At 45.9% G+C, this 18,945-nt stretch overlaps 1 protein-coding gene across 1 annotated transcript in view; it reads left to right on the forward strand.

Moving 5' to 3' along the window:
- TTLL9 (tubulin tyrosine ligase like 9) overlaps positions 1-18,945 on the forward strand; it is a 59,330-nt gene that overhangs the window by 38,687 nt on the left and 1,698 nt on the right. The window contains exons 9-15 of the mRNA XM_055543330.1: positions 82-172; positions 1,219-1,259; positions 2,093-2,180; positions 11,648-11,706; positions 12,466-12,662; positions 14,552-14,665; positions 15,871-15,995. Coding sequence (XP_055399305.1) covers positions 82-172; positions 1,219-1,259; positions 2,093-2,180; positions 11,648-11,706; positions 12,466-12,662; positions 14,552-14,665; positions 15,871-15,995 — 715 coding nt within the window. The remainder of the gene's footprint in view (positions 1-81; positions 173-1,218; positions 1,260-2,092; positions 2,181-11,647; positions 11,707-12,465; positions 12,663-14,551; positions 14,666-15,870; positions 15,996-18,945) is intronic.

Raw genomic sequence — 18,945 nt, forward strand, 5'->3', positions numbered from 1 at the left:
AGTAGAGTGCCTAACACAGTGCCTCTTACACAGGAAATGCTCCCCCCAAAAAATGTTAATAACAATTATTGTTACAACTAGGACACAAGAAGTTCTGATGACCAGAAAGATGAAATTCCCGTGGAGAACTATGTAGCTCAGCGTTACATCGAAAATCCCTACTTGATAGGAGGTGAGATGGCCGTCTCTGCTCCCTGCCCTTCTACAGGATGGTCAGTCGGTTAGTCAGTCAACAAGCCTGGATCAGCAGCCAGTCATGGGCTCAGCCTGCCGCCAGGCATGATGGAATGCAAAGATGGAGCCCTATCTTTCAGGGTCTTGACCAAGAGGGGCCAGTGCTCTGAAGGGGCCCCATGGAATAGCATTAATATCACTTGCCCCCTCTCACTTCCTCAGACATTGTCCTTCCTTGGGGACTTCCGTGGGTCTCTCCTCCGCCCCTCCCTCCCCCAGTGACCCCCATCCTCTTCATGACTTTAATCACCACCCACATCCCGGGACTCCCAGATTTCTGTCTCCGGCTAAGACCTTGCTCCACGCCACAGACCCTGATGTCCTACAGTCTGTGACATCTCCTTGAGAGCATCTCTCTGCAGCTCGAACCCAACAAGACTAAAATCCAGCCTTGTCCGTCCCTTACCATCTGGCTCACCCCTCAGCCTCCCTACCTAGGGACAGAACTGTCCTCCCCTTACCAAGCCAGAAGGTGGAGACTATTCTGGAAACGTCCCTCTCTTCTCCTCCCACATATGGTTCTTCATCAAGCCTCCACGCAGCTCTTGAAGCTGGCTGGCCACCTCCACACCCAGTTCTGGCCACTGACCTCTCTTTCCTCGCTGATGCCCATGGCTCTGGTCCCCTTTGCTCTATTCCACACACAGTCACCAGGGGGGTCAGACACCCCTCAGTGGCTTCCCATGGTTGCTGGAACAAGACCCCAAAACTGCACACAACCTGGCCCCTGCTGACCTCACTAACCTTGTCTCCTTGCACTCTGCCCTTGGACCAAGCCCCCTTTGTCCCCTCTGAAACTCTGTTCAGGCAGTGCCTCCCACCTGAAGGCCCCACCCACTCTGGGCTAGGCAGGCACGTGGCACCTCCTGTGGTTTTATTGGGATTCACATTGGCCTGTCCACTGCCATCTCCCCCAAACCTAGCTCGGCACTGGACACACCATCGGTATTTGTTATGCCAATTCATCCTCCCCTTGCTTGACAGGCCGCAAGTTTGACCTGCGTGTCTACGTGCTGGTGATGTCGGTGAGTTGACCAAGACAAGTGCTCTCTCCTAGGGCAGGGGTGGGGCAGCTGGCCCAGGGGACAGGACCGCCATTCTGGGGGCACCCGTGTGAGCTGTCTGGTTTTACCTGCCTGGGAGACCCCAGGGGGTGGTCAACGGATCCAAGCTTCGCCATCTCAGAGGCCGTAGTATCTGGATCATCTCTGCCTTTCTTCTCTGTTCAGTCATCCGTGGTAACCACAGCCAACATTTATTGAGCACCTACTAAGTACCAGGCCCAGTATTTAGCAGATTTTCTTTCTTTCAGTCCTTCTAATTAACCAGGAAGGTAGGTTCTTTTGTTTGCTTCATTTTACAGATAAGGAGATAGATCAGACAGGTTGAGCAACTTGCTCGAGGTCACACAGCTGTGAATGGCAGAGCAGGGATTCGGATCCTGACAATGGACTCTCTTAACCAAACAGCTGCTGTACTCCCTCCACCCATGCATTCAACACTTAAACCTTCATGGTACAATATGCTGGGCACAGGATATCGGAGTGTCTAAGACAGGCTCGGCCCTGCCCTCCTGGAGCTCACCGTCTGGCGGGTGTCACTTGTGGTGGTGGAGCAGAGGAAAGGCCCATTAATTTTGTTCCCTTCTGCATCTCTCCATACCCACTCCTACCCGCTGGAAGGAGGGGGTCGAATCAGAGAAGGCTGATATTTGGGCAGATTCTTGCAGGATGATGTGGGAAAGAAGGCAGAGCATTTCAGATGGAGGAAACAGCAGGTGCAAAAGCCAGGAGGTGTGAAAGTGCTGGAATTGATCCTCCTTCCCTTTTCTCTCTCTCCATTCCCACCTCCCCCATAGTACATCCCGCTGCGGGCCTGGCTGTACCGGGATGGCTTCGCTCGATTCTCCAACACCCGCTTCACGCTGAACAGCATTGATGACCAGTGTATCCTAGGATTCCCCCACCCGCCCCCAGCATCTTCCAAGCACCCGCCCCCAGCATCTTCCAAGCACCCTGCCCTTCCCGTCCTCTGGCTGGTCCTGAGATAACTCATTCATTCCATAGATGTCAAACTCCCATCAGGGCATAGGAAATACAGCAGTGGAAAAAACAGCCCTGGTCCCTTCCCTCAGGGAACTTACAGTCTTGAGGGGGTGGGAGATCCCCCAGTGACCTGAGGGAAACAGTCCTGCTATGCTCATAGCAACTCACCCCAAGCATCCTTGCTTGATCATCATTTCACATTGATTTGATTCATAGGATTGGACTTGTTGAGCCCCTTTGGAAAATGTTCACATCCCTTTATATGCCTAGTCACTGACTCATTCATTCACTCGAATACAGTGCCTTTTCCATCAAATTGGCAGATACGAAAATTTTGATAACACGCTGTATTGACAAGGCTAGGGGAGTATATACATTGCTGGTGAAGTGTCAACCGTACAACTGCTTAGGCGGCAATCTGGCAAATTTCTATCAAAAAACAAATGCACAGACCCAGCAATTCCTTTCTGGGAATTTATCCTCCAGGTACATTCACAATATAGGATAGGAAAAGAGAGATTTAAACATTATCCACTGCATAGCCTTGTTGTGAGAGCAAAAAATAATAATAGGAAATAACCGAATGAATGGCTCATTTATACAACAGAATACTATCCAGCTGGTAAAAAGGAACCAGGGGAGGTGCCTTATGTATTGATGAAATAATCTCCAAGATGTATTGTTCATTGGAAAAAAACTAAGTGTAGAACTCTGTGGAAAGGATGCTCGCATTCATGTTAAAACGTATATCTCTGTATATACATTTATCTGTGCATAGACATCTCTGGAAGGATAGACAAGAAACTAGAAACAGAATTTGACTTGGAGGAGAAATGAATGGGAGGGGACAGGGTTGGGGTTAGGGGAAGGAGACATTCCTTATATACATTTTATACTTTTGACTTTTGAACTATGTGAGTGTATTATCTGGTCAAAATAAAAAGAGCAAACATTGTTTTTAAGACTTTTAGACATGAGCATCAGAGGAAAAGGGGTAAATGATCTAGAAATAAATATTTAGGAGATAAACCAGCAGGACTAGATTACCTTCATATGGGAGAGGTGGAAGTAGCAAGTGATGCTGCCAAGCTTCTGGCTTGGGCAATCCAGCTAATGCTTTTAGCCAATTCACATCGCTCTGTCTTAATCTCATCATTCAATTAAGTGACTGTCCAAGGTAATACATTTGCATTCCCTGAATGTCGGAAGGGCTTAGGCCTTCCTGAGTATTTTCTACAATTTGTTTCCTTCTGTTTAGCCAACTTCAGCATTTCCAGTATGTCTTATTTTGTGATTCTAACAAGAATTTGTCATAGGCAACTCATTGAATTTATTTTAGTTTCATTTTTTGCCACCTCATTTCTTATTAAGGTTAGATGAGGGACTTCCCTGGGTAGTCCAGTGGTCAAGACTCCATGCTTCCACTGTGGAGGGCGCGGGTTTGATTCCAGGGAACTAGGATTGCACATGCCATGTGGCCAAGGAAAAAACCTAAAAATAAATAAAGTTAAACGATACATGTAAAGCATTTAGACAGTGCCTAACCCAGAGTGACTACTCAGTACACATTATTGGTCCTCCTGCCCTCATTTTAAACTGTTTGTTTGTCTCTAGGCACCATAGAGCCTTATTAAATTGAGGACTCTTCACGGCTAGTTTCTGTTTAACAAGGCTTTGCTGTTTTCACTGTGAGTGAATATACATAATTTTAATCCCTTTGTTTAATTGCTTTTAATTTTTAAATACTGAAATATTTAAATTATATAGAAAACTGCAGGAAAGGCTGTAACAGAAATCTATGCATCTACCATCCAGATTTAGCAGTTATTAATATTTTGCCTTATTTGCTTCAGATATTACACACCAGCTTTTAAAATAATAAAGCAACTTTGGATTGCAAAATAATAATATTAATATATAAAATTATTTAGCTGACTTTAAATAAATATACATTTATTCAAATACATAAATCAGATACACATACTCAAAATGAAAAAATATTCACCTCAGCACTAATAGTAAACAAGCAGAAACAGCTTAATCCACCATAGAGGGATGGTGAAATGAATGATAAAGCATTTCTGTGATCCTGTGTAGCTGTTGAATACAGTGAGGTGATTGAAATGTTATGGAAAGGTAACTACAGGAATTCCCTAGTGGTCCAGTGTTTAAGACTTAGTGCTTTCACTGCTGATGACCAGAGTTTGATCCCTGGTAGGGGAACTAATATCCCACAAGCATCCCACAAGCCATGCAGTGCGGCCAGGGGAAAAAAAAGGTGTCTGTGGTAGAACATGAGGTGGAAACCACATGTGCATGTAGAACTGGGCTGTGTTTACAATCCCATTTTTTGCTTTTACATTTCTGTTTAGAAGAAAATATGAAAGGAGGTTCATGAATCTATTAACTTTAAAAAAATTAGAAGATTAAAATCAGGTCTGCTGTTGCTGCTGCTGCTGCTGCTGCTAAGTCACTTCGGTCGTGTCCGACTCTGTGTGACCCCATAGACGGCAGCCCACCAGGCTCCCCCGTCCCTGGGATTCAGGTCAAGAAACATTTATTTTTAACTGTAACATTTCTCTATATTATGAACTATTCTTGCAACCGATAAGCATTACTTTAATAATAAAGATAATAACACATTTAAAGGATATAGCCTTCATAATAAAAGTATAGCTCTTTGAAGACAAATCGGAAAATCCAGGAGAAATATACAAAAAGGAGGAGTGAGGAAGAGAAACCTTTTCTAGTCACACTAGAAATACCTTTTTGATGTATTTCCTCTGAAATTTTTGTTGTTGCCTACCCTTTTATATATGAGTGATCCTGTTAGGGGAAGCACTCTGACTGAAACCGCCCGCCCTGGCTAGGCACTATAGTAACCATGTGCATTTTATGACAGGAGGTCCTGGTAAGGAACACGGAACTTATAAGCCAACCCCCCCAACCGGAAGAGTTCAGGAAAGGTCCAAAGGAGACCCCACATGTCCAACCACCTCCCTGAATCCTCACTGGCATCCCTCTTAGCTGAACGAGGTGTTCACCACCAGGAAGGACTCTGAGTCAGAATGATTGGCTAAAGACAACCCATCACCAGAAAACCCGAGACTGGGAGCCACGTGACAGAGCAGTTCTCCTGGGTTCCCTTACCCTACTGCTCTCTGCCCCGGTGCCCTTTCCCAATAAAATCTCTTGCCTTGTCAGCACGTGTCTCCTTGGACAATTCATTTCCGAGTGTTAGACAAGAGCTCAGTTTCGGGCCCTGGAAGGGGTCCTCCTTCCTGCAACAATCCCACTAGATAAGTATAACCTTTTTTTCATTGAACATTAAGTATTTGCCTTATAGACATTTTTTATTAGTTACAAAGTATTCCGCTGAGTAGACTCACTGGTTTACTAATCCTATTGTACTTGCTGCAGACATTTGGGAAGTAGTCAGTTTTTTCCCAGAGAAGGCAATGGCAACCCACTCCAGTACTCTTGCCTGGAAAATCCCATGGACAGAGGAGCCTGGTAGGCTGCAGTCCATGGGGTCACTAAGTTGGACACAACTGAGTGACTTCACTTTCACTTTTCACTTTCATGCATTGGAGAAGGAAATGGCAACCCACTCTAGTGTTCTTGCCTGGAGAGTCCCAGGGACGGGGGAGCCTGGTGGGCTGCCATCCATGGGGTCGCACAGAGTCGGACACGACTGAAGCGACTTAGCAGCAGCAGCAGCAGCAGCAGCAGCAGTTTTTTCCTATAATGACAGACAATGCTGTAAAAAAACATTTTTTTCATAAATCTTTTACTATATTAAAATTTTTTCCTTTATATGGCCTCACAGAGGTGTAACTATTGGGTCAAGGGAATCAGCCAGATTGTTTTCCAGATTTCCCCATATTTTTACCCTCCCATTGACAGGGCCCATTTAGCCCCAGCTCCCCAGCACTGGGGACAATAAAACTGATTACAAAACACATTTCCTAAACAATTGTCACATCTAAGTGAAGCGTATATGGGCATACATTATACCATTCTTGTGAGTATTCTGTGGGTTTTGAGTTTTTCCAAATAAAAAGGTTTAAAAAAAAATGTAACTCATTTGCTGGGGAAGCAGATTTTTGCCTTAGAATTTGCATCTCTTCCAATTTGCATTTCCCCCCATTTACATTCCTTTAAAATTGTGTATCGTTTACTACTAGAAACTTTGGGCACTTTCCCAGATGGCCTTTTACCAGTTTTATTTTTGTTTGTTTGTTTTAATATCCTTTATCTATTTATCTATGAGGGTCATAAAATTTTACTGTTAACAATTTATGTGTGATTTTCACACAGAAAAACATTAGTCTGTCATCTTTGTTACAAATCTTTTCTCTAGTCGTGTTTGCTTGTCATTTTTGGCTTTTCAGTCTGATTGATTTCCTTTTCACATAGTTGACTATATTCACTGACTTCCTCTGTGATTTCTATTGTTGTTTCTAAGCTAAGAAAAGATTTTCCCCTTGAAAGATTTCACAGCTACTCACTCAGCTCTGCTTCTTTATGGATTGCTTCAGTTGTTGGCTTGCTCTTCACCATTTAGCTCGTTGGTTCATTAGAACCTGGTTTCAGGTCCATCGCGGAGAGAGGAGGCTGGGAAATCAGCTGACCCACACTCCTCCTGTAGCCTCTGCTCCGAGAAACTAGGAAAGTCCCTGATTTCTCCTTCCTGAGGGTAGCAGCAGTGTGCCGAGAAATGTGAGCGCTTCTTCCAACAAAAGGGAGCAATTTCCTCCCCCCCTTAAAACCAGTAACTCACTTTGCCTGAACATCCTCTTTTTTCATTTTTTAAATAATAACTTATTGTGGTATGTTCACATACCACACAGTTCACCCAGTTAAATCATACAACTCAGTACTTCTTAGCATCTTCACACAAGCATCACCACCAACAGTTTTAGAACAGCTTCAGTTCAGTTCAGCCGCTCAGTCGTGTCCGACTCTTTGCGACCTCATGAACTGCAGTATTCCAGGCCGCCCTGTCCATCACCAACTCCTGGAGTTCACTCAAACTTACATCCATTGAGTCAGTGATGCCATCCATCCATCTCATCCTCTGTAGTCCCCTTTTCCTCCTGCCCCCAATCCCTCCCAGCATCAGTCTTTTCCAATGAGTCAACTCTTCGCATGAGGTGGCCAAAGTACTGGAGTTTCAGCTTTAGCATCATACCTTCCAAAGAACACCCAGGGCTGATCTCCTCTAGAATGGACTGGTTGGATCTCCTTGCAGTCCAAAGGACTCTCAAGAGTCTTCTCCAACACCACAGTTCAAAAGCATCAATTCTTCAGCGCTCAGCTTTCTTCACAGTCCAACTCTCACATCCATACATGACCACAGGAAAAACCATAGCCTTGACTAGATGGACCTTTGTTGTCAAAGTAATGTCTCTGCTTTTGAATATGCTATCTAGGTTGGTCATTACTTTCCTTCCAAGAAGTAAGTGTCTTTTAATTTCATGGCTGCAGTCACCATCTGCAGTGATTTTGGAGCCCCCAAAAATAAAGTCTGACACTGTTTCCATTGTTTCCCCATCTATTTCCCACGAAGTGATGGGACCAGATGCCATGATCTTTGTTTTCTGAATGTTGAGCTTTAAGCCAACCTTTTCACTCTCCTCTTTGAACAGCTTCACCATCCCCCAAATCAGCTTTTCTAGGGCTTCCCTGATAGCTCAGCTGATAAAGAATCTGCCCACAATGAAGGAGACCCTGGTTTGATTCCTGGGTTGGAAAGATCCCCTAGAGAAGGGATAGGCTACCCACTCCAGTATTCTTGGGCTTCCCTTGTGGCTCAGCTGGTAAAGAATCTGCCTGCAGTGTGGGAGGCCTGGGTTCAATCCCTGGGTTGGGACGATCCCCTGGAGAATCGTCTACCCACTCCATTATTCTGTCCTGGAGAATTCCATGGACTGTATAGTCCATGGATCGCAAAGAGTTGGACACGACTGAGTGACTTTCACTCACTCCAAAAAAACCCAGTACTAATTATCTGTCATTTCCCAATTCCCTACAACCCCCCTTCCCAGCCCTATGCAACCACTTTCGTCTCTATGCATTTGTCTTTTCCAGACATTTCATGTAAACAGATTCATAAAATATGTGGCCTTTTGTATCTTACTTTTTTTTTTTTTTGGCTGTGTTGCATGACTTGTGAGATCTTACTTCCCTGACTAGGGATCGAACCGAGCCCCAGGCAGTGGAAGCATGGAGTCCTAACTGCTGGACCTCAACGGAAGTCCTCTTAACTTCTTGTATTAAAGCCTAATGTTTTCAAGGTTCATCATGTTGTACCATGTATCAGTAGTTTTTTTCGTCTTTTTTGTCTCCACATTTTGGCTATTAATAATACTTCTGTGAACATTTCTGCTCAAGTTTTTGTTTGGACATATGTTTTTATTTCTGTTGGGTATACACTAGGTGTTGAGTTGCTAGTCACATGGTAATTCTGTATTTAACCTTTTGAACAACTATTAGACTATTTTCCAAAGCATTGCACAATTTTACATTCCCACCAACATGGTAGGAGGGTTCCAATTGCTCCACATCCTTGCCAACACTTGTTATTATCTGTCCTTTTAAATTATAACCACCCTAGTGGATGTGAAGCGGTTTTGATGTGCATTTCTTTGATGACTAATAATGTTATTCATGAGCTTCTGGGCCATTTGCAAATCTTTGCAGAAATTTCTACTCAGTTTTGCGTAGTTTCTCATTGGATTGTCCCTGTTATTGTTGAGCTGTAAGTTTCAAGATGTATTTTCAATACTACTCCCTTATCAGATACATGATTTACAAATATTTTCCCCCATTGTGTGGGTTGTCATTTGTCTTTTAAGGACTATTTTTTAAGAGCAGTTTTAGGTTTCACAGCAAAATTGAGAGGAAGGTAGAGATTCCCCGTAGACCGCCTGCCCCGACATGTGCACGGCCTCCCCCATTATCAACACCACTCACCAGAGTGCTACATTTGCTACAATTGATGACCCCATGGCCATAGTTTATATTAAAGTTGTACGTTCTGTGAGTTTGGACAAATGTATAATGGTGTGTGTCCATCATTATTGTATCATACAGAGTATTTTTACTGCCCTAAAAATCCTCTGTGCACTTCCTCTTCATTTTCTTTATAGTGTCCTTTGAAACATAAAATTTTCTAATTTTGATAAAGTCCAATTTATCTACTTTTTGTCATCTGTGTTTTTGCTGTCCCATCTAAGAAGCTCTGCCTAACCCAAAGTCACAGTGACTTATTCTTAAATTTTATTCTAAGAGTTTTATAATTTTGGCTCTTATATTTAGGTCTGTGGTCTGTTTGGAGTTAATTTTTGCCTGTGGTATGGTAACTTCATTCTTTCACACACTGATATCCAGGCATCCTCACCCCATTTGTTGGAAAGATGATGGTTGAAGTGAAGTGAAGTGAAGTGAAAGTTTCTCAGTCGTGTCTGAGTCTTTGCAACCCCATGGACTATACAGTCCATGGAATCTTCCATGCCAGAATACTGAAGTGGGTAGCCTTTTCCTTCTCCAGGGGATCATCCCAACCCAGGGATCAAATCCAGGTCTCCCACATTGCAGGCAGATTCTTCACCAGCTGAGCCACAAGGGAAGCCCAAGGATACTGGAGTGGGTAGCCTATTCCTTCTCCAGGGGATCTTCCCAACCCAGGAATAGAACCGGGGTCTTCTGCAATGCAGGACGATTCTTTACCAACTGAGCTACTAGGGAAGCCCAAGATGATGCTTGCCCTCACTTAATTGCCTTGGCTCCCTTTTCGAAAATCAATAGACCAAAAACGTAAGGGTTCTCTTCTTATTTAGTGGTTTGTTATGTGCTTATTCTCTTGAAATTAAGGCAGAAAAACTCTCAGACAAATGTGACCAAAAAGTCTTTGAAGAGTTATAAAGAAGACATTCTAGGAAAATGGTGCTAGAGAGGATACCCACTTCCTCTGGAGAGGCTGCAATCCTGCCGATGTGCCACAGACACGGAGAAACATACGCGTTAGGGGAGTCAGACTTGGATCAGTGACCTAGAGGCTCTTACCTCCCCATCTGTGAACGGTCCAATATTTCCGGCCAGGGTTCTCGGCCACCTCAATCAATAGAAATTGATCAGAGGCAAGAAATACAGGAAGGTTTTATTGGGGTCCCTGCAGCAGCAGAGGGGAACAAGAACAAATAACAGGTTCCCTTGCTAGCTGGGCTTACCGAGGTGTGAAGAGTTGGTTATTTCTATGGGGTGAGGATAGGGGTGTGTCCAGGGTCAAGCTGGAAGTTTGGCTTAGGTGGTTTGCCCACCCCTTTGGTGGTGCTGTGTGCAGTACTCTGCTTTTGCTCCTGACTTCCTGCTTTTGCTGCCTGCCCTTCAGAAGTGGAAATAGGGCTCTTTGGTCTCTTTGTATCTTGTCCAAAATTTTCCCCAGTTGCACACGCACGCAGTTCTTTTTAGTCCCTTATAATTTCTTTGTATTTTTGCTTGAGGCAGAGATGTTTGTCCAGGTGCAAGCACTGCAGCAAAGGGTCCTGGTCCTAGGACTCTGCCTGTTTTACCAAGTCCAGGAGAAAGTTATGTTTGCCTCTTCGTGAGGTTTTGGGTTCCATCCTACTTAGCTATGTCGGGGAGGGTGGGGTATGCCGAGTGGCTGTCTCCCTGAGCCTTTCTGTGAGATGGGAGTGATTTGGGGAAAAGAGATGATGTGTGTGAACATACTGTATATAAGCTTTGGAATGTTGCTGATGTTACTGGTGGTGATGATACCGGTGATGGTGATGATACCAAAAGGCAGACTTCAAAGGTGGGTTTGGGACTTCAAAGGTGGCCATCTTGACCCCATCCCAATGCTGGGTCATTTCTCCAATATTCTTACAAAATAGCCACCCAGTCTGAGCCTCTCTAGTGACAGAGAGCTCAGAACGTCCTGAGAAGGCTGTTCTGTATTTGGTGTCTCTACTTGTTAGAAAGGGTTCTCTCCTTTAGAGTGGGACAATCCTAACTAATCTAATAATATCAGCCATGCCAGGCACTGTAAGAGGTGCTTCTACACAGCATCTTATCTGATCTTTCAGATAACCCCGGGAGATCAACATACTACTAGGCACTGGCATTTAATAAGGGGGGAAACAGGCTCAGAGAGGTTAAGTGACTTGCTCAGGAGCCCACAGCCAGTAAAGATAGATGCAGGCATGATTTGGACCCAAGTCCATCTGACTCCAAAACCCACTCACCTGAGCTCTGGGCTGTTTGGTAGCCTTTCCTCAGAGATTCCCAAGCAAGGGTCTCCGTTTGGTCCCTGGGGGCTACCCTTCTTATCCACACTGGCCCTTGACCACTGACTTCTGCAGACGTTCACCTCACCAATGTCGCTGTGCAAAAGACGTCTCCCGACTACCACCCAAAGAAGGTGAGGAAGCTGGGCTCCTGCCCTTGGATATGGCCTCTGGGACTGGGCTGGGGTGGTGAGGAGGGAGAGCCCAGGAGAGTTCTCCAGAGAGGTCAGGTCACTGCCTGTTTTCAGGGCCCAGGGTAAGCGTATACATGGAGGCCCACAGATCACGTGTTTAAATGTTTAAGAGTTACAAATCAAACCAGTACACCCTTTAACAATATGCGTTGTGTCGTCCTACCTTGACAGATATATTATCTATCAATCTACTTACCTACCTACCTAATAACCTGCCAGAAGACCAGGTTCATATTTAGCATACTCAGACTTCTTAGAGTTAAGAGCCAGAACAGAAGAGTACAGAAAGAGCTGGTCCCCAGCTCTCCAACACCCTGTGGGGGCCTCCTGCAAACATGCACACACCCAAAACAGCAAGCTGTGGGTGACTCCCTGGGTCTTGGGGTACCCACGTGGTCAGTGCAATCTGTCCTCAAAGGGCAGGCCCAAGGAAGAGGCCGGTGCAGGGCATTTGGGCAGAGACTTCTGGGGTGGCAGATAGCAGGTGGTGCTCTAGAAAAAGAGGCCCAGGCTCTGGGTGGGCCACACCTCCTTGGGAGTGCAGATTCTCCGCCCGGTAAGGGTTCTGCTTATCACAGGACTCAGGGCTGGGCTCCCCTTGTCCAAGACTAAGGCCTGTGCTGATGGCAGATGGCCGTCCCGGCTGGCCCGGTCTGGGCTGATTCAAGTTTCCTCTCTCAACCTGGTGGTGGGGCCAAGGGCTGCAAGTGGATGCTGCAGCGCTTCCGGCAGTACCTGGCGTCCAAGCACGGGCCCGAGGCAGTAGAGACGCTTTTCAGCGACATGGACAACATCTTCATCAGAAGCCTGCAGAGCGTGCAGAAGGTGATCATCAGCGACAAGCACTGCTTTGAGCTGTACGGCTATGACATCCTCATAGACCAGGACCTCAAGCCGTAAGTGGATGGGCTGGTGGCCCGGAGAGAGCGGGGGTTGCAGGGGAGGGGGGATGTTTTACACACTCTGCACCCAGACTGCCTGGGTTTAAGCTCAGCTCTGCAACTTCCTAGCTGGGCAGGCTTCCCTTCTCTGAGCCTTGACTTGCCTGGCTGTAAAATGGTCACTGTGCAGAGAGGAATGTTATGAGGAAGAAATGAGCCCCATGCCCGACACTGTGGCCTTTCCCCAAGCATCTGCTGAGTCAGCAACCCTCCTCTCCCATCAGGCAAGAAACTTCCCCTCTGTGAATCCTGGTGCTTTGAGGATGCAAAGGGCTGGGCAAGGGAGTATTGTTACCATGTCAATTCCCAAAATTTTGTGCCTTCCTGCAGTTCTCACGAGGAGGTTGAACACACCCGAGCTGTCAGGTAACACACTGCTGGCCCTTGGGTGATACAACAGGGCACAGAAGCCCAGTGGAGTTATTCAGGCAGCTTGAGGTCATGCAGTAAGTCCAGGGCTGAGCTGGGCCCAGAGTCCATGTTCCTGGACTGAGCAGCTTCCACCAGCACTATGGGTCCTGGACCCAGCCCCCTCCCCAGGGTCACTGTATCGCTCTTGGGGGCCTTTCTGAGCCAGGAGTAGGAGCCCTAGAGCAAGACCTAAGTCAGGCCCAAGTTCAAGAGAAACCAGGGCCAGGCACCAGCAGGTCTCTCTCCTTTGCCCTCTGGGATGCAAGCTGTGCTATAGGCATTAACGTGGTCACCAAAGGGGGGAAATGAGCTTAGGAGAAGGCAGTAGATAGGAAAAGGGGGCCCCAGTCTCTCACTGACCTGCTGGGTGAGCCCTCCTCCCTCTGTACCCCAGATTCCTGTCTGTCAACTAACAGAGCTGCAGAAAACCAGAGGTTACAGGCTGGAAGCCCTTGGGCTGCTTTTGGCCTGCAGACACTTTGAGTTTGACCTTCAGAATGTTTTTTTTTCATTGGGTTGATTTTCATCGACCATTTCCCATAACTGGAAGATGTTTGCACAAGCATCGGGATGTTTTGGAAGAGTCAGAGGGTCTTAGAATTTGGGGTTCATATGCTCACAGGGCAACACTCTGCTTCAGCTGCCACAGCCACCCCTTCAGAGGTGGAACGCTCTTCCCAGCCCACCACAGGCCTACCCCTCCCTGCCACTCCCCACCCCCCTGACTTGGCAGGCTGGTTACCATCTTTTAAAAACCATCTTTTATTTAATACTTTTATTGATTTATTTGGCTGCATCTGCGCTTCACTGCAGCATATGGGCTAGTTGCCCCCATGCATGTGGGATCTTGTTTTTTTTAACTGGACAGTAACATTTTAACATATTTTTCAACATCAAGTTTTTACAGATAATACACATTTTTAAACTTATAGTACCAGACAAAAATACCTAGTTCCAAAATTTGAAAAGTCCAAATATCAGTGTTTGAAAAAAATATTAAGAATGCATATGGGATCTTAATGCCTCCACTAGGGATTGAACCCATGTCCCTTGCATTAGAAGGTGGATTCTTAACCACTGGACCACAGGGAAGTCCCCTGGTTACCATTTATAGACAAATGTTCACTATGAAAATTTCTCTCATACTCCAGCTCTTCTGAAAGAAGCCAAAGGAGTAATAAACACAAGGGCACAAAATTGTTCTTACCCCCACCAGCTTGCTTCATTTAAGTCACCACCTAGACCCTGGGGGGGTTTCAAGTGTGTGACAGTTGTTTTCAAAAGTTTTAGTCCCTGCAACCTTTCTTCAGATGGAAACGTAGAGACAGCAGCGCTGGTTGAATTGAGGGTGGGGCCCAGGCACCTCATCTAGTCTCTCGTGAAGTTCCAGGGACCAGGCAACCTTAAGATTTTCCAGTCCCTTCCCTCCCCAGGTGGCTCCTGGAGGTCAATGCATCCCCATCACTGACAGCCAGCAGCCAGGAGGACTATGAGCTCAAGACCTGCCTCCTGGAAGACACCCTGCACATTGTGGACATGGAGGCCAGGTGAGAGAGGGCAGCCTCGCTCATACACCCCTGTACCTCACCATCAGGGCTCCCACTGAGGAGAGAGAACTTGGAACCCTGGAACTTGAGAGGACCTCAGAGATGTCTCTGGCCCCTCCACCCTCCCCCGCCCCACTGTTCCACAGGTGGGGAAACTGTGATGTTCACACAGGATCAGGTCCTGGCCCAAGGATTCGGCCCTGACCCAGCAGAGCAGGGCCAACTACAGCTTTCTGAGATTCAGTCCCACAGGATTTCCTCCACCTTTCCTGACTGTGGGACCCTGACCCAGTCACTTCTCCTCTCTGAACCTCAGTGTCCTCATCTGTAAAGTGGGAGATTTCATATCTAACTCTCAGGGTTGTTAGATTAATTTACAAAGGTAATTTATTTTAACATGTCTAACTCACAGTAAGTACTCAGTAAGAGGCTATTTATTGATATAATGATGTATATATAATAGGAAGATCCAGGGTTTGACTTCAGGAATGGCTCAGACAGTGTTGGCTGGTTTGTCTGTTCTCGCTTTCCTCTCTCTCACCTCTTTCCTCTGTGTTAGTTTCTCCCCAGTTATTCCAGCAAAAGTTTGAGGGCTGACTCTCATTGCTCCCTGGTGGGATTGAGTACATGCCCATCCCTGAATCAATCACTGGGACTCTGATTGACCAAGCCTAGGTCTTGTGCCCTCTCCCAGGGGTTGGGGTCAGCCCCACTTGAACCATGAGAGTGAGAGAGTGAGGCCTGGTTTTCAAAAAGGAAACCCCAGGTACCCAAAGGCTAAAAGAAGTGAAATGGATGCTGAGCAGGCAGAACCTCAGGTGTCCACCACCCTTATCCACCATCACTTATTCCTTCAGCAAACACTTGAGGCCCTCCTGTGTGCCAGGCCTGGTGCTAAACACTGGGGACACATAAAGGACATGGCAGCCTAGTCCCCGCCTTCGTGGAGTCTGATCTGGGAAGGACAGCAGACTTTAAACCAGAAAGCACGTTACTGGGGCCAAGTGTGGAAGCCTGGGGACAAATGGGGGATGACCCCGAGGTCATCCCCCACTTTGGATGGACAAAAGGTACTCTGACAGGGTGGGCGCCAGTAGGGTGCTGGGAGCGTTCAGGGCCCTGGCTTGAGGGCCCCACCAGGTGAACCCTTTGTATCTTCACCAGGTGAACCTTTCATTAACCCTTTGTATCTCCTGCTTGTCCAGGCTCACAGGAAGGGAGAAGCGAGTAGGAGGCTTTGACCTCATGTGGAACGATGGCCCTGTCAGCAGAGAAGAGGGCGGTCCTGACCTATCGGGGATGGGGAACTTTGTGACCAACACACATCTCGGTATGTGGGGCTAGGTGGGGAGTGGGTACATGGGAGGTGGCAAGTAGTCTGAGAGGCAACTTGTCATGGAGTTGAGGATGTTTTACTAGATTTCTATTGTTTTGTATTTTTCTTTGTGTACACTTTTATTGACTTAATGTGTTGTGCTGTGCTGTGCTTAGTCACTCAGTGATGTCCAACTCTTTGTGATCCCATGAACTGTAGCCTGCCAGGCTCCTCTGTCCATGGGGATTCTCCAGGCAAGAATACTGGAGTGGGTTGCCATGCCCTCCTCCAGGGGATCTTCCCAACCCAGGGATTTAACCTAGGTCTCCCACATTGCAGGTGGATTCTTTACCATCTGAGCCACCAGGGAAGTCCAGAATGTTTTAATTTGGTCTAAAATTTACCAGCTGTGTGACCTTGAGCAAGGGACTTAACCTCTCTGTTCCTCATCTGTAAAACAGAGATTCAATAGTTTCTATCTCAATATATGCCTAGAATACTGCACAGAATGTGGTGAAGGATATTATTAATCTGTTTGAGGCCGATTTCAAAAAGCTTAGGCGGCACATAAACAAAAAACACGATATGTTGCTAAAAGAAATTAAGGACTTCAGGGCTTGACCTTAAACTTGGCTTTTAAAAAGTGAAAAATTTCCCTGACTATAAAACTATAAAAATTATTCACACTCATTGTAGAATATTTGAAAACTAAAGAAAGAAATGAAAAAAATCATCCAAACATAACCATCTTTAACAATCTGGTGTATTTCCTTCCAATTTTATAAAAATGCATATATTCATATTTTTTTCTACAAAATTGGCATTGGGCTGAAGCTTTGAGTCTAACTTTTCCACATAGCATTTTCCAGCTCATTCAATAACATTAGTAAGAGCCTCTATTTTGGGCTTCCTTAGTGGCTCAGCTGGTAAAAAATCCACCTGCAATGTGGGAGACCTGGGTTCGATCCCTGGGTTGGGAAGATCCCCTGGAGGAGGGAAAGGCTACCCACTCCAGTATCCTTGCCTGAAGACTCCATGGACTAAAGGCAGACACGACTGAGCAACCTTCACTCACTCTCTTTTGGAAACACACTATGGCCAGGTCCAGACTACTTTATATACATTATCTCATTTCACTTTTAGGCAGCCTTGATTATTTTACAGACGTGGAAAGGGTCTCCAGATGTTAGATCATACGCCAACGGTCTTGGTCATAAGTGGTGCGAGAGGCCTTGAACCCAATCTGTCCAACTTCAAAACCCGAAAGCTAGGCTGCTAGCACTTGTCCCTTGGCAAAATTAGAAACAAAATCACCATACAGCTGCAAAACATCCCCAAATTTATGAAACCAATTTCACATAATTGAGCATTTGGCATGACTCCAGTTTTTCACTTTTATAAAGAATGCTGTGAGGACATCCTCTCAAATAAAGTTCAACTGAAACTGGCTATTTTTTTTAGGACAGATTCCTAGGAATAGAACTACTGGGTTAAAAAAATGGACTTATTACAGTCAAATTGCTTTCTTAGAAAGATTACACAAATTTGCAAGCTCTGAATTTAAAATGACAGCAGCAGCAGCAACAAAAAAACCTTTGCCAACTTCATAGGTAAAAATATTTACTTGTTTCCTGTGCATTCCATTGATTATGTGTGAGGCTTCAGAGTTAAAATTTGCAGTTGTTCTTTTGTAAGCTGTCCATACTTATTTTTCCCCCCCAGTGGGCTTCCATTTTTCTAAATTTGTAAAGGCCTTGGATATTAATATATTGAGGATATTTTCCCTCTGTCAAACTTACTGTAAATATTTTCCTTTTGTTTGAATATTTCCATTCAAACAAAATGAGTTTGTCATTTTCCTTTTTGTTTGTGGCATTTTTCTTCCTTCTTTTTTGATGAAAAGTTTTGAGTATCTTTTAGGGTTTGGTATGATTTAGGATTGGGTTTGGCTGCAAACAACTAACAAACTAATAGTTACCCAGAGAGGAACTGATTTGTCCTGAGTCACCAGAAGTCATGGGGCAGGCCATAAGTGACAGATGCACAGTGCCACCAAGGACCCAGATCTTTTTTCTTTACCACACTCAGCCTGTTAGCCCTGATGCTCATGCTTGTTGCCTCATGGCTGCTCCAACTCCAGGCACTGTGTCCCTTATCCCAGGCAGGCCCAAGGGCCAAAGGCTTTCCTTCAAGCTTTGACTATTCCCAAAGGAAAGCAGGTAACTCTGCTGACATCTCACCCACTAGAGCTGGGTCACATGGCACCTCTGCTGCAAGGAAGCCCGGGAAGTCCAAGTACTAAGCAGTTTGCTTTGAGGAAGGCAAAGGAGAGGCGGTTTGTGAATGCTTCTCCCACGGCAGACCCCTAGGGCTTGCCACGTGGCGTTGTTGGAGGATGGCTATACAATGCTTTCAAGCTGTACAATCACCTGGGAATCTTGTTAAAATGCTGTTCTGACTCAGTAGGTCTGGAAGAAGAGGGCTAATAGTCTGCACACGTAAAAGCCCCCTAATAGTTAACTATTATTGTGTAACAAATTCTCTTGAAGCTTTGCAGCTTGAAATGACTATCTTAATTGCTTATGATTCTTTAGGTGTGGCTTGGGGTCTCTCACAGGGGCAGGCACTTAGCAGATGTGCTGAGACACGGTGGCCTAGGATAGCTTCATTCGCATGTGCGGTGGTCGAGACGGGCTGTCAGCTGCCTTTTCTTCCAGGTGGCCACTCGTTCACACAGTGGTCTCAGGGTTCCAAGAAGGCGAGAGAAGACAGTGAAGCCTCTTGAGGCCTAGGTTCAGAAATTCCATGTGTCATTCTGCCACAGTCCGTTAGCCAAAGCCTGTCCAGCCCAGATTCAGGGGTCAAGGAAATAGACTCCACCTCTTGATGGGAGGAGAGGCAGTCACTTTGCAGGCAGGTCCATGGAGGACTAAGAGGGTCGTCACAGCCACCTTTGCTAACCATC

The sequence above is a fragment of the Bubalus kerabau genome, chromosome 13, assembly GCF_029407905.1.
Source record: "Bubalus kerabau isolate K-KA32 ecotype Philippines breed swamp buffalo chromosome 13, PCC_UOA_SB_1v2, whole genome shotgun sequence".
In the NCBI taxonomy this organism is placed as follows: domain Eukaryota; kingdom Metazoa; phylum Chordata; class Mammalia; order Artiodactyla; family Bovidae; genus Bubalus; species Bubalus kerabau.